The following is a 12,500-nucleotide window of genomic DNA, read 5'->3' on the forward strand; positions in this document are numbered from 1 at the left end:
ACTTTGAGAGTTTTGGCGATTAACAAAGATGGCCGACCAAGAAGCATGCTCCAGGATTGAACAGCGGTCAGTTATCAAGTTTTTGGTTGCTGAAGGGTGCAAACCAGTTGAAATTCATAGGAGAATGTCAACTGTGTATGGTGCCACATGTTTCAGCCGAAAAAATGTCTACAAGTGGGCTAAATTGTTTAAAGAAGGACGGAGCAGTGTTGAGGATGAAGACAGGCCTGGAAGGCCTACAGAAGTGAGGTCTCCTGAGGTGATCGAATCAGTCAATGACCTCATTCAGTCTGACAGAAGGGTGACAGTGGATGACATTGCAAGGACTTTGAGCTTATCTGTTGGGACAGCACACAAAATTGTCCATGATGACCTTGACTACTCGAAGGTCAGCTGCCGGTGGGTGCCAAAGATGCAAGGCCTCACACAGCAGCCCGAACGGTGCAGACCATCAACGAGGTGGGCTGGGAACTGCTCCCTCATCCCCCTTACAGCCCAGACCTTGCCCCTTCAGACATTCACCTGCTTGGTCCCTTGAAAGCGTTCACGAGAGGCACGAAGTTTGAAAGTGACGATGAAGTCAAAAGTGTTGTCAGCGACTGGCTGAGACATTAGTCCAAAGATTTTTACGCTGAGGGAATACGGAAGCTTGTGCACAGATGGGAAAAGTGTGTGACAGTGCTGGGAGACTACATTGAAAAAAAAAAAAAAAAGTAAGCTTCTATCTTTATTGGAAGTCCTTATACCGAAAAATTCACCTTATTTATTGAATGACCCTCGTATTATTATTAGTAGTATTTTTATGTATTTATCTATTATTTTTTAATATTTATTTCTTTTATTTTATTTATTTATTTTTATTTATTATTTAAAATTTAAAAAATTTTTTTTCTCAAGGCCTGACTACGCTGCTGGTCAGGCATCTGCTTGGCAGATGTGGTGTGGCGCATATGGATTTGACCGAACGCAGTGACGCCTCCTTAAGCTACTGATACTGATACTGATACTCGGGGTCTGTTTTGTGACGTGTTTCGAAGCTTGTTTCGTGACGCGTTTTATGGTTTGCTTTATGACGTATTTCGTGGTCTGTTTTGTGACGTGTTTCAAGGCTGCTTTGTGACGTGTTTCGAGTCGGGGGTTGTTTTTTTTGTTTTTTGGTGACGTGTTTAGTGTTTTTTGGGTCCCCCCCCCCCCCCCCCTCCCCACTGTGTTTCGCGGTTTGTTTTGTGGATTGTGGTTTGTTTTGTTACCGGTTCCCATTCCTGCTACGGTCAATGCATTGTGCTGGGGTCTGGGCCTAACTAAAAACTGATGATCAAAACAAATAAAGAAAAGTGAAAGAATAGATAAAAACGTGTTCAAAGCCCAGCCCAACTTTTTTCTGTGTATAATAACATTTTTGATTATTGTCACTTACGAGATTCAGAAAATATGATTTGTGAATGGACGGCCAAGCTCGCGTCGTTCATTACAACATTATCACAGAACAGCGAAACGTCCCAAAATCCTGTCCAGAAAACATATATCGTAGAGTTATTTAGTCTTTGCACAAAGGATGTCCTCGATTGGTCAGCAATGTGACAAAGTGCATCATATGTATATACGGTAACGGTTTAAATACGAATGCAAGAATTAGGCCCACTGCTGAGGTGAATATAAAACGCCCCAGTTCAGCACTTAAGCTCGTTCTGAAACTAATCTTTTGACATGGTCAGGAGTCCTTCTTTCAGTTGTAAATTTATATTTCAGAAAACTTAATCATTCCAAATTGTGCACATTTGAGTTGAATAAAATTGCAACACAACTCTACAGTTTTCGAACTGGATCTTGCGTGTCGGACAAGAAAACTTTCTCACCGGCACCGACAGAAACTAGAAACTAAAAAATAGGAAATTTTATGACTCAAATGTTACTGTAGATTGCTTCAGTATTCTTACGTTATCAAGAAGTTAAATCATCAAACGGTTTACATTGAACGTCTGCAATATTGAAACTCTGAACCGATATTCAAAGAATGACAAATAATCTATCATCACATTATTAGACATTCCTTTGCGATGCGAAGAAGCTTAGGCTAACACGGTGACTTCATTACACATCATTAAACATTCTTTTATGATGTTTTCTTCGTTATGTTAAACAAAAGGTTATCACGAAGAAGTCATAACAAACAATGGAAACGCTCCTAAACCTAAACCACACATCCCGGTCTCTGTTGACGATCCAGTGACGGTGCCTTCCTTAGAAATTGGCCCACCACGAAACGTTGGCAGCCGGCGCTCTTTTGTCGTACTGACGTTCGTTCTTGCCAACGTACCAGGCGGACATGCGAACGTTGCCCTCCGAGTCAATCATGAGGTACCAGTGGAAGGCTTTGAGCTGTAGTTCGTATTCATCCGGCTCCACGGCCTTCCTGTCGCTGATGTGATTCAAAGCCTGGGCGTACACTATCGTGTTGGTTTCGTCGATTCGGATGTTGTCTGGCTCTGTGAGGAAATCCCTGGATTTCTCGTCCATCTGTGTGACACAGGACGTGTATCTGTGATTGGGTAAGAAAGTGATGAACTAAAAACAAAACAAGCCAACAACAAAATAACAACAACAATAGCAACAATAACAACTACAGAAAGTGTGAAAAAAGGAGGTCGGAAGCCCTACACAAAAAAGAAAAGAAAGCGAGAGAGAGAGAGAGAGAGAGAGAGAGAGAGAGAGAGAGAGAAAAAAGAAAAAAAAGAAAGAAAAGAGGTTGGATCGAGGTCACCCCCCCCGCACCCCCCGCACTTAATATAAAATTAAATAAAGTGACAAAAACAAGCTGGAGAACCCACAAAAACAACAAAACAAAACACTGGAAAGTGGGAAAGGTTGGAAGTCACCCCCACCCCCCCAATAAAAAGCAAAAACAGACAAACAAAACAAACAAAATAATAATAATAACAACAACAACAACAACAACAAAAACAACAACCCCAAAACAAAAAAAAAAAACAAACACACACACACACACACACACACAAAAACACACACAAAAAAACAACAATAAACAACAACAACAACAACAACAACAAAAACAACCCAAACAAATCCCACCAAAAACAAACAAACTGAATTTGGGGAAAAATAGGATATTTGAGGTCCCATAAAAAACGGTGATATAAAGCTCCAACAACTCATCACCCCCTCCCTTAATGCAACACTTTACCACACACACTGCGCCCCCACTCCCCTCCCATTCCCTCCTCCTTACCCCGAGGTTGATGCGGATGCTGGCGCCTTGCTCCACGGCCTTCTGCAGCTGGAAGGGGGTCCCTTCCAGAATCCTGCCCTGGTCCTCCGTCCTCAGCATCAGCCGCCAGGGCCTCGTGTCCACCATCCACGTCACCTCCTTGCTGTCCACCCTCTCCTTCCGGCTGGCCCCGCCCACAGGGTAGTCGTAGCTACGCACCTAAGAAAAAAAAATCATCATCATCATCATTATTAGTATTAGTATTATTATTATTCTTATCTTTATTTTTATTATCGTTTTTATCATTTTTATATTATTATTATTATTATTATTATTATTATTATTATTATTATTATTATTATTATTATAATCATTACTAGTAGTAGTCGTATCATTGTTATTATTACGATTGTTATCATTATCTTTATTATCAATTTTTATTGTGTTTTTTTTCATTATATGTTATCATTATTCCTTTTTTTCCTTTTTTTGGCACACAGTACAACTTGCGTAACATGTAAACAAGAAAAGAACAGAAAAAAAGAACAAATAATTATACTGAAGCTCATATCATTATTACAATCATTAAAGTTTATGTTGTACGTGTATCGAGTGTCCTTTTTTTTGTTGTTGTACAGATATTCGTTTTGTAAAATATGATAATAACATCAACAACAATGATGATGATGACATCAACAATGTTGATTGACAATGATAATGCTGCTGTTGCTGCTGCTACTACTACTACTACTACTACTACAACCGCCACCCATAATGGTAATAACAATACTGCTGATGCTGCTGTTATTGCTACTGCTACTACTGAAAGTAGCAATGATAATATTGTCATACTACCGCCACCAATAATGATAATAATGATGATGATGATAACAGTGCAGAGCAACGCAGACAGGCCAGGAAAAGCAGTGCCAGCTAGTCCCCGACAGCCGCCACCATCCCCTGTCCACACTGCGTCAGAACCTTCCGGGCGCGAATTGGCCTGACCAGTCATCTGCGCACCCACAGAGCCCAACCCACCCACCCCCAGGATGACTAGATGGTCCTCGTCGATCCCGACGAACGAACCACTAGTAATGATACAACTACTACTACTACTGCTGCTGCTGCTGCTATTGTTTTTGCTACTGCTGCTACTGATAATAGCAATGATGATAATATTCAGTCATTCCTCATACACGCAAAGTGACTCAGCAAGTATGGGGCAGTATTGTAAAAGTAAGAGGACTTGAAAAGCTGAAATTTTTGTGAAGAGCAGAAGGCAGAGACGGAGTGAAATGGACGGATATGATGTGGAAGGTTCATCCAGATATGAAGGACAGGAAAGGGAAAGGAGCCCTCACCATAATTATATTCTTGCAATGACACGAGGAACTGGCAAAAACAGCTGACACATGATAACACATAGAAATCGATTAAGCATAATTCATTTTGATTTATAACAGCCATACAACATATTTTACTAGGAGGAAAGCAAAGGTAAGAAAGTAGGGTAAGTGTACTAAAACATCTTTGTAAGGATAATAATCGAGAGTGGAGTGATGGCCTTGAGGTAACGCGTCCGCCTAGGAAGCGAGAGAATCTGAGCGCGCTGGTTCGAATCACGGCTCAGCCGCTGATATTTTCTCCCCCTCCACAAGACCTTGAGTGGTGGTCTGGACGCTAGTCATTCGGGTGAGACGATAAACCGAGGTCCCGTGTGCAGCATGCACTTAGCGCACGTAAAAGAACCCACGGCAACAAAAGGGTTGTTCCTGGCAAAATTCTGTAGAAAAATCCACTTCAATAGGAAAAACAAGTAAAACTGCACGCAGGAAAAAATACAAAAAAAAAAGGGTGGCGCTGTTGTGTAGCGACGCGCTCTCCCTGGGGAGAGCAGCCCGAATTTCACACAGAGGAATCTGTTGTGATAAAATGAAAATGAAAAAAAAATGTCTGAAACACTGGTAAAGTTTTACGGCTTCTACGTATCATGATATAGGACTGGACAAAAGATAACATTATACTGTGGACAGTTTCAGTTTCAGTTTCACTTTCTCAAGGAGGCGTCACTGCGTTCGGACAAATCCATACACGCTACACCACATCTGTTGAGCAGATGCCTGACCAGCAGCATAACCTAACGCGCTTAGTCAGGCCTTGAGTGCATGCTTACATATTTGTGTACCTATGAAAGTGGATTTCATTTTACGTAATTTCGCCAGAGGACAACACTCTCGTTGCCATGGGTTCTTTTTCAGTGCGCCAAGTGCGTGCTGCACACGGGACCTCGGTTTATCGTCTCATCCGAAAGACTAGACGCTCAGTTTGATTTTCCAGTCAAACTTGGGAGAAAGGGCGAGAGCGGGATTCGAACCCACACCCTCACGGCCAAATTACCTCATATAACGAATCCGTTATCTAATGTTTGATCAGATACAATTGAACATAGTCTTATTTCATTCCTTATGTATCTGACTTTCATTTACAAGTTCGTTATCTTATGCTTCTACAAGAGGTCGGAAAATATGTCATTCTGCCAGAAATGAATTGCATGACATGTTTGTTACAGAAATGTATTTTTCGATCTTTTTGCTCATTCGGTTATTCCCTGCCAATATGCACCAGTTCGAGCGATGCAACTGTATACACTGCTAATGTATTGTTGTTATATTTACTTGTAGTATGGGGCATGTATACCTTTTTAGTTAAATCAGAGATCCTTTCTATGATGTATTCTTTCTCTCGCGGAGGAAATGTTTCTGCCTTTTCTGTAATATTTACAGACGTTCTGTTATGTTTCTTTTTTTTTCTTTTTCAAGTGCCTATGTATGAATCAGTGTGCAAATTGAAATGGTATGGGAACGTGTCATGATCAGCAGGACTTGCAAAAGGCAATCCTGATAAAGACACAGTGCAAGGAAGGTGAAGTGGAGACAGACAGAAAAAGATGGGAGTACAATATCGCTAAACTGATGTGCAGGCTTGAGACTGAGCGACACCCTGAGAGAGACGGGGAACAAGGTGAATGAAGAGAACTGGTTGTCAGGTCACCAGTGGTGCCCCTGTGGTCGTGGGACTCCATCATGGCCTGGCTTCGCTGACGAAGATCTAGGAAGGGCGTTGTCCACGTCTGATGCAGGCACGCTCGTGGCTGACAAGGCCAATGCGGGAAAAGCAGAGTCGGCCGCAGCGGTTGCAAGGGAAAGTCTGGTCTGGGTTCGCGGCTGCAGCATCGTGGTTCTTCCTCCTTCTGCGTTTGTCCTCAAGGCTGGCCCTGCGGTTGTTTTCGAAGGAGGAGACAGCTTGGTGGATGGTGCGTCGCCAGGTCTCTCGATCAGCGGCTACTGCGGACCACTGGCGATGGTCAATGTGACAGGCACCGAGAGCTTTCTTCAAGGAGTCTTTGTATCTCTTCTTGGGTGCTCCTCTGTCACGGTGGCCAGTGGACAGTTCGCCATACAGCGCGATCTTGGGCAGGCGGTGGTCCTCCATCCTGGACACGTGCCCTGCCCAACGTAGCTGGGTCTTTAGCAGCACTGCCTCGATGCTGATAGTCTTTGCCTGCTCCAGGACCTCGACATTTGTGATGTAGTCACTCCAGTGGATGCTGAGGATGGTGCGAAGGCAGCGCTGGTGGAAGCGATCAAGCAGTCGTATGTGGTGCCGGTAGGTGACCCAGGTTTCGGAGCCATACAACAGGGTGGGCAGTACAACAGCTCTGTACACGCTGATCTTTGTGTCTTTCTTCAGGTGTTTGTTGTTCCACACTCTCTTGTACAGCCTGCCGAATGCGCTGTTTGCCTTTGCAAGTCTGTTGTCGATCTCCTTGTCGATCTTGGCGTCAGAGGAGATGGTGCAGCCTAGGTAGCTGAACTGGTGGACCGACTTCAGCTCTGTCTCACCGATGTTGATGTGAGGAGCGTGGAATTCTTCCTGTGGGGCAGGCTGGTGGAGAACTTCCGTCTTTTTCAGACTGACTTCTAGGCCGAAGAGCTGCGCAGCCTCTGCGAAGCAGGACGTTATACGCTGCAGGGCCGCTTCTGTATGGGCGACGAGGGCAGCATCGTCGGCAAACAGAAGCTCTCTGATGAGTTGCTCCAGTGTCTTGGTGTGGGCCTGTAGCCGCCTCAGGTTGAATAGGCTGCCATCAGTGCGGTATCTGATGAAGATACCGTCGTCGTCGCCAAGATCTTCAGTGGCCTGTTGGAGCATCATGCTGAAGAAGATCGTGAAGAGGGTCGGCGCGAGGACACAACCTTGTTTCACTCCATTTCCAATTGGGAAGGGCTCCGAAAGGTCGTTGCTGTGTCTGACCTGTCCACGCTGTTCCTCATGTAGTTGGATGACCATGCTGAGGAATTTTGGGGGGCATCCTAGACGTTTCATGATCTCCCACAGACCTTTTCTGCTCACGGTGTCGAAAGCTTTCGTGAGATCGACGAATGTCGCATACAGTCCTTTGTTCTGTTCCCAACATTTTTCTTGTAGCTGTCTGAGAACGAAGACCATGTCAGTGGTGCCTCTGTTGGCTCTAAAGCCACACTGACTCTCTGGGAGATGTTCTTCGGCGATAGTAGGCACCAGCCGATTTAGGAGGACTCTGGCGAGGATCTTGCCTGCGATGGAGAGCAGAGTTATCCCCCTGTAGTTGGAGCAGTCCGACTTTTCTCCCTTGTTTTTATACAGGGTGATGATGACTGCGTCACGGAGGTCCTGTGGTAGTTTGCCTTGCTCCCAGCAGCAGACAAAGAGGTTGTGGGGTTTGGAGTGTAGTGCTGGGCCTCCATTCTTCCACGCCTCCGGCGGAATTCCGTCAACCCCTGCTGCCTTGCCACATTTCAGCTGTTCAATGGCCTTGACAGTCTCTTCTAGGGTTGGTAGCTCGTCCAGTTGTAATTTCACTGGCTGTTGTGGGATGCGGAGAATTGCCGAGTCTTGAACCGTGCGGTTGGCGCTGAAGAGGGCCTGGAAATGTTCCGACCACCTGTTCAGGATCGACGTCTTGTCTGTGAAGAGCGCCTGGCCGTCTGCGCTGCGCAAAGGACTCTGGACCTGGTATGAGGGACCGTACACCGCCTTCAAGGCTTCGTATAAGCCCCGGTAGTCACCAGTGTCTGCACAAAGCTGAGCCCTCTCTGCCAGGTTGGTCCACCACCCATTTTGAATCTCACGAAGCTTGCGCTGGAGGTTGCTGCATATGAGCCGGAAGGTTGCTTTCTTCACCGGACAAGACGGTTGTGCAAGGTGAGCCTGGTGGGCTGATCTCTTCTTCGCCAGCAATTCTTGGATCTCCTGGTTGTTTTCGTCAAACCAGTCCTTGTTCTTTTTCGACGAGAACCCTAGGACTTCTTCAGAGGACTGCAGGATGGCTGATTTCAGCTGTGCCCATAGTGCTTCTGGAGAGGGGTCTGTGGGGCAACTGGGGTCTTCAAGTTTGTCCTGAAGCTTCGCCTGGAATTCAGCTTTCACTTCAGCTGACTGAAAGTTGCCGACCTGGAATTTCTTCCTAGGAGCTCCTCCTTTCTTTGGTTTGGGCTTGAAGTGGAGCCTGAGCTTGCTGCGGACGAGGCGGTGGTCAGTATGACACTCCGCGCTGGGCATCACTCGGGTGTGTAGGACGTCTCGTACGTCTCTCTGGCGCATCAGGATGTAATCAATGAGGTGCCAATGTTTGGACCGAGGATGCATCCACGTTGTCTTCAGGCTGTCCTTCTGCTGGAAAATGGTGTTGGTGATGGTAAACTGCTGCTCTGCACAGAACTCGAGAAGAAGGCGCCCATTGTCGTTGCAATTACCAACGCCATGCTTGCCAAGGACTCCTTTCCAGGCTTCTGAATCTTGGCCAACTCTGGCATTGAAGTCGCCAAGGATGATGACCTTGTCGTCAGCAGGGGTGTTCTGAACGAGGTTGCGCAGATCAGTGTAAAACTTGACCTTTTCTGTGGGGTCCGCTTGGAGGGTTGGAGCGTACACGCTGAACAGAGTGGCATGCTGTTTGTTCCGTAGTGGGAGGCGCATGGACATAATTCGGTCTGAGTGTCCTGTTGGCAGGTTTTCAAGCTTGGAGGCAATGGTGCTCCTGACCATAAAGCCTACGCCATAAAGGCGTCTCTCGGTCTCTGGCTTGCCTGACCAGTAGAGGGTGTACCCAGCGCCGTGTTCCTGGAGGCTGCCTTTCCCTGCAAAGCGGACTTCGCTGACGGCAGCAATGTCAATGTTCAGTCTCTGAAGTTCGTGTGCGACTAGAGCGGAACGCCTTTCTGGGTGGTTGCTGTCTGCAGAGTCACGCATGGTTCGGATGTTCCAGCATGCTACCTTTAGTCCTTTTGCACCTAATTGTGAGGCAGGTGCCGGCCTTTTCTTCTCTATTGTTGTTCGACCGCGTTTGGAGATGCCCGTTGACCGCGGCTAGCCAACTGGGGGGTATGGAGATGAGCATTTGTTTGGACCACCTTTTCTAGGCCCCTCTCCGTGTGGAGCAAGCAGTGCTGTCCCTAGAAAAGGCTGCTTGGTCGTTCAGGGTGCTGCCGAGTGATGCTGTCACCTCCGGGTCAACAATCAGGCGACCAATATCCTGAACCGCCTGCATGCAGGATTGGAACTGCGGCTTCCAGTGACATCTTCCATCTGCCGTTTTCGCCCCTTTCCCATCGCTACAGGGCTTGGAATAGTTGGTGGCGCGGACGTGGACGTGTCCTTCAAGCCTGCGCAATGGAATTTTTAGGTGGAGTGCAGTGTGCGCAGTACTGGCCCCACCCTTTACACCCGTGGTTCATCTGCCATAGCCTAGCAAGCTGGGACGGTGACAGTGAGGTCCTCAGGTCGTAGGTTTTATATCAGACTGTCCTTGTCCTAGCCTCTGGCTCAAAAACCTTCCTCGGAGGCACGGGGGCGCGGCTACTGAAAGTCGGGACATGGCCATGGACCCAGGGTCAATGCATGTCGAGACTGTCCTGCATTCCTTAGCACTTCATGGGTTTTACTTCAGACTTTTCCTTGTCTTAGATGGACTGCCTTCCCGGGCTGTCGAGCTCCATCTGCCCGCATGTGACAGGTAGCACAGGGTTACATGGTACCTGTGGCAGGTAGAGACCTGACCTGACTAGTCGTGGGACTAAGGGATAGAATAAGAACACACACACTGACACACACACACACACACACACACACACACACACACACACACACACACACAGATCTCTCTCTCTCTCTATATATATATCTATATGTATGTATGTATGTAATAAGAGGCGCGGTGACAGTCAGGCGTTCGTTTCTGATCCAGTGTTCACCAGTGGTAAGGGTTCGATCCCCCGTTTCGGCACAGTGTTGTGTCCCTGGGAAAAGCACTTTACTCCAATTTTCCTCACTCCACCCAGGTGTGAATGGGTACCTGACTTCAGTCAGGCGGAAGATTATGATGGCAAAAGGAAAAGGATTGGGCCCCGCCTTCCTATGTCGAGCCCTCTTGACACATTTGACATGACTTCACTGCCCTAAATAACAATCCAGATCTATACACACCTTGCCCGTGGTATGGACCAGCAGCCAGTGGTATGCAGTGTCCTCCTTGATGTGGTACTTGCTGGGCCCGCTCCACCCGCCCGGCTCCACCGCGTCTAAAACCTGCGCCGGTGTAACGGAACTGCATTATCCCGTGGGGGTTTACGCCATGGGGGTAAATTTAATATACATTAAAACTCCACCCCCATCCCACCCAGACTTCTTCTCCCATATTAGCTTTACCCCTCTCACTTTCTGAAAAACACTTCAAAAACGCAATAACAGGTTTAAATAAAATGAAAACGTAAAAAAAAGAAAGAAAAAAGAGTGGAGTAGGGTGGAATGATTTTAGGAAATCCAAGAACGACCACCTCTTCATTTCCAGATTAACTCCCTTAATGTATTAAACATTAACATATAACAATCAAAATAAATAACAAAAGAAAAGTAAACAAAGAAACAAATGCATTAAAAAAAAAGCCAAAAAAAAAAAAGACAAAAAAAAAAAAGACAAACACTTGAAATATAATCATAGATGGACGGAGGAATACAGAAACAAATGGAAAAGGACGAAGGTAGGAGCGGACGATCGAACAAAATGGGCAAAGGAAGAAGGAAGGAAAGGAGAATGCCAGGACCCTGTTACCCCCTCGAAACAGACATACTCCCACTTGTAACGCCAGACGGTCCTCCCTCACGGACACACATCCAGGAGTCACCCAGTACCTCCTCGGACAACGCAACCATCACCAACACCAAGACTCAAACCCTGAACGAATTGGCATAAAGGGCGTTGGCCAATGCAGGTCGTTAAACTTAGCTCTGCTGAAGGAGAGGACGGACTGAGGGATGGATGTTTCAGGCCTACCTGAGCAGTCACCACCTCTCCGGAAATCCGGATGTTGCTGGCCTCAAAGGTGACGCTGTCGATGGTGAGCCGTACTCGGTGTCCGTTCCGGATCTTGATGAACAGAGCGAGAGGAGTGAGGTGTGAGGTTCAGGGTTGTGTGTGGTGGGGTGATATGATGTAATGTGGAGTGTGTGTGTGTGTGTGTGTGTGTGTGTGTGTGTGTGTGTGTGTGTGTGTGTGTGTGTGTGTGTGTGTGTGTGTGTGTGTGTGTGTGAAGGAGAAGAAGACGGAGAGAGAGATATATATAGAGAGAGACAGAGTGAGTGAGACACACACACACACACACACACACACACACACACACACACACACACACACACACACACACACACACACACACACACACACACACACACACACACACACACACACACACACATCAGAGATGTGGAAAGAAAAATGCAATACCCACCACTTACCACTCAATCTCCAACATGCGATCCACCGCCAACAATGCCACTCACACTTCCACCCACCCACTCACACCCACCCCTCCTCCTCAAACATTTCTAAAACAAACCCAAGGATTAACGCACACACATACCCTTCTTCCTCATCCACTAATCGATGAAAAAAAAGCATGTACATTTGTTCATCTGTTATCAACACTGATCAAATAAAGTTTCGTTTCATTTCCCCTTTCCAGCACTCCCTAAAGTTCCTTAGTCTTCATCTCCATCCTCCCTTACCATTCTCCCTTTCCTAAAAAAATGTCCTCAACAAAGATACAGGCACATATCCCTTTCTTCCAAACACTGCCCCCCAATTTCCCCAACAGGGATTATCTCACGTCCCCTGCAGCACCCCTATCCTCCTCAAACATCCTCAACGAGTATCCATCCACACCATCTTCCCTAACAA

General features: G+C 46.5%; 1 protein-coding gene across 1 annotated transcript in view; it reads right to left on the reverse strand.

Annotated features, from left to right (window-relative positions):
• Window positions 1–1,730: 1,730 nt before the first annotated feature.
• Window positions 1,731–12,500, reverse strand: part of LOC143296452 (uncharacterized) — a 38,907-nt gene continuing 28,137 nt past the window's right edge. Inside the window, exons 7-10 of the mRNA XM_076608390.1 lie at window positions 11,598–11,690; window positions 10,751–10,852; window positions 3,248–3,445; window positions 1,731–2,517 (exon numbers count right to left, since the gene is read on the reverse strand). Coding sequence (XP_076464505.1) covers window positions 2,242–2,517; window positions 3,248–3,445; window positions 10,751–10,852; window positions 11,598–11,690 — 669 coding nt within the window. The 3' untranslated portion in view covers window positions 1,731–2,241. The remainder of the gene's footprint in view (window positions 2,518–3,247; window positions 3,446–10,750; window positions 10,853–11,597; window positions 11,691–12,500) is intronic.

This window comes from Babylonia areolata, chromosome 21, assembly GCF_041734735.1.
Source record: "Babylonia areolata isolate BAREFJ2019XMU chromosome 21, ASM4173473v1, whole genome shotgun sequence".
Lineage (NCBI taxonomy): Eukaryota > Metazoa > Mollusca > Gastropoda > Neogastropoda > Buccinidae > Babylonia > Babylonia areolata.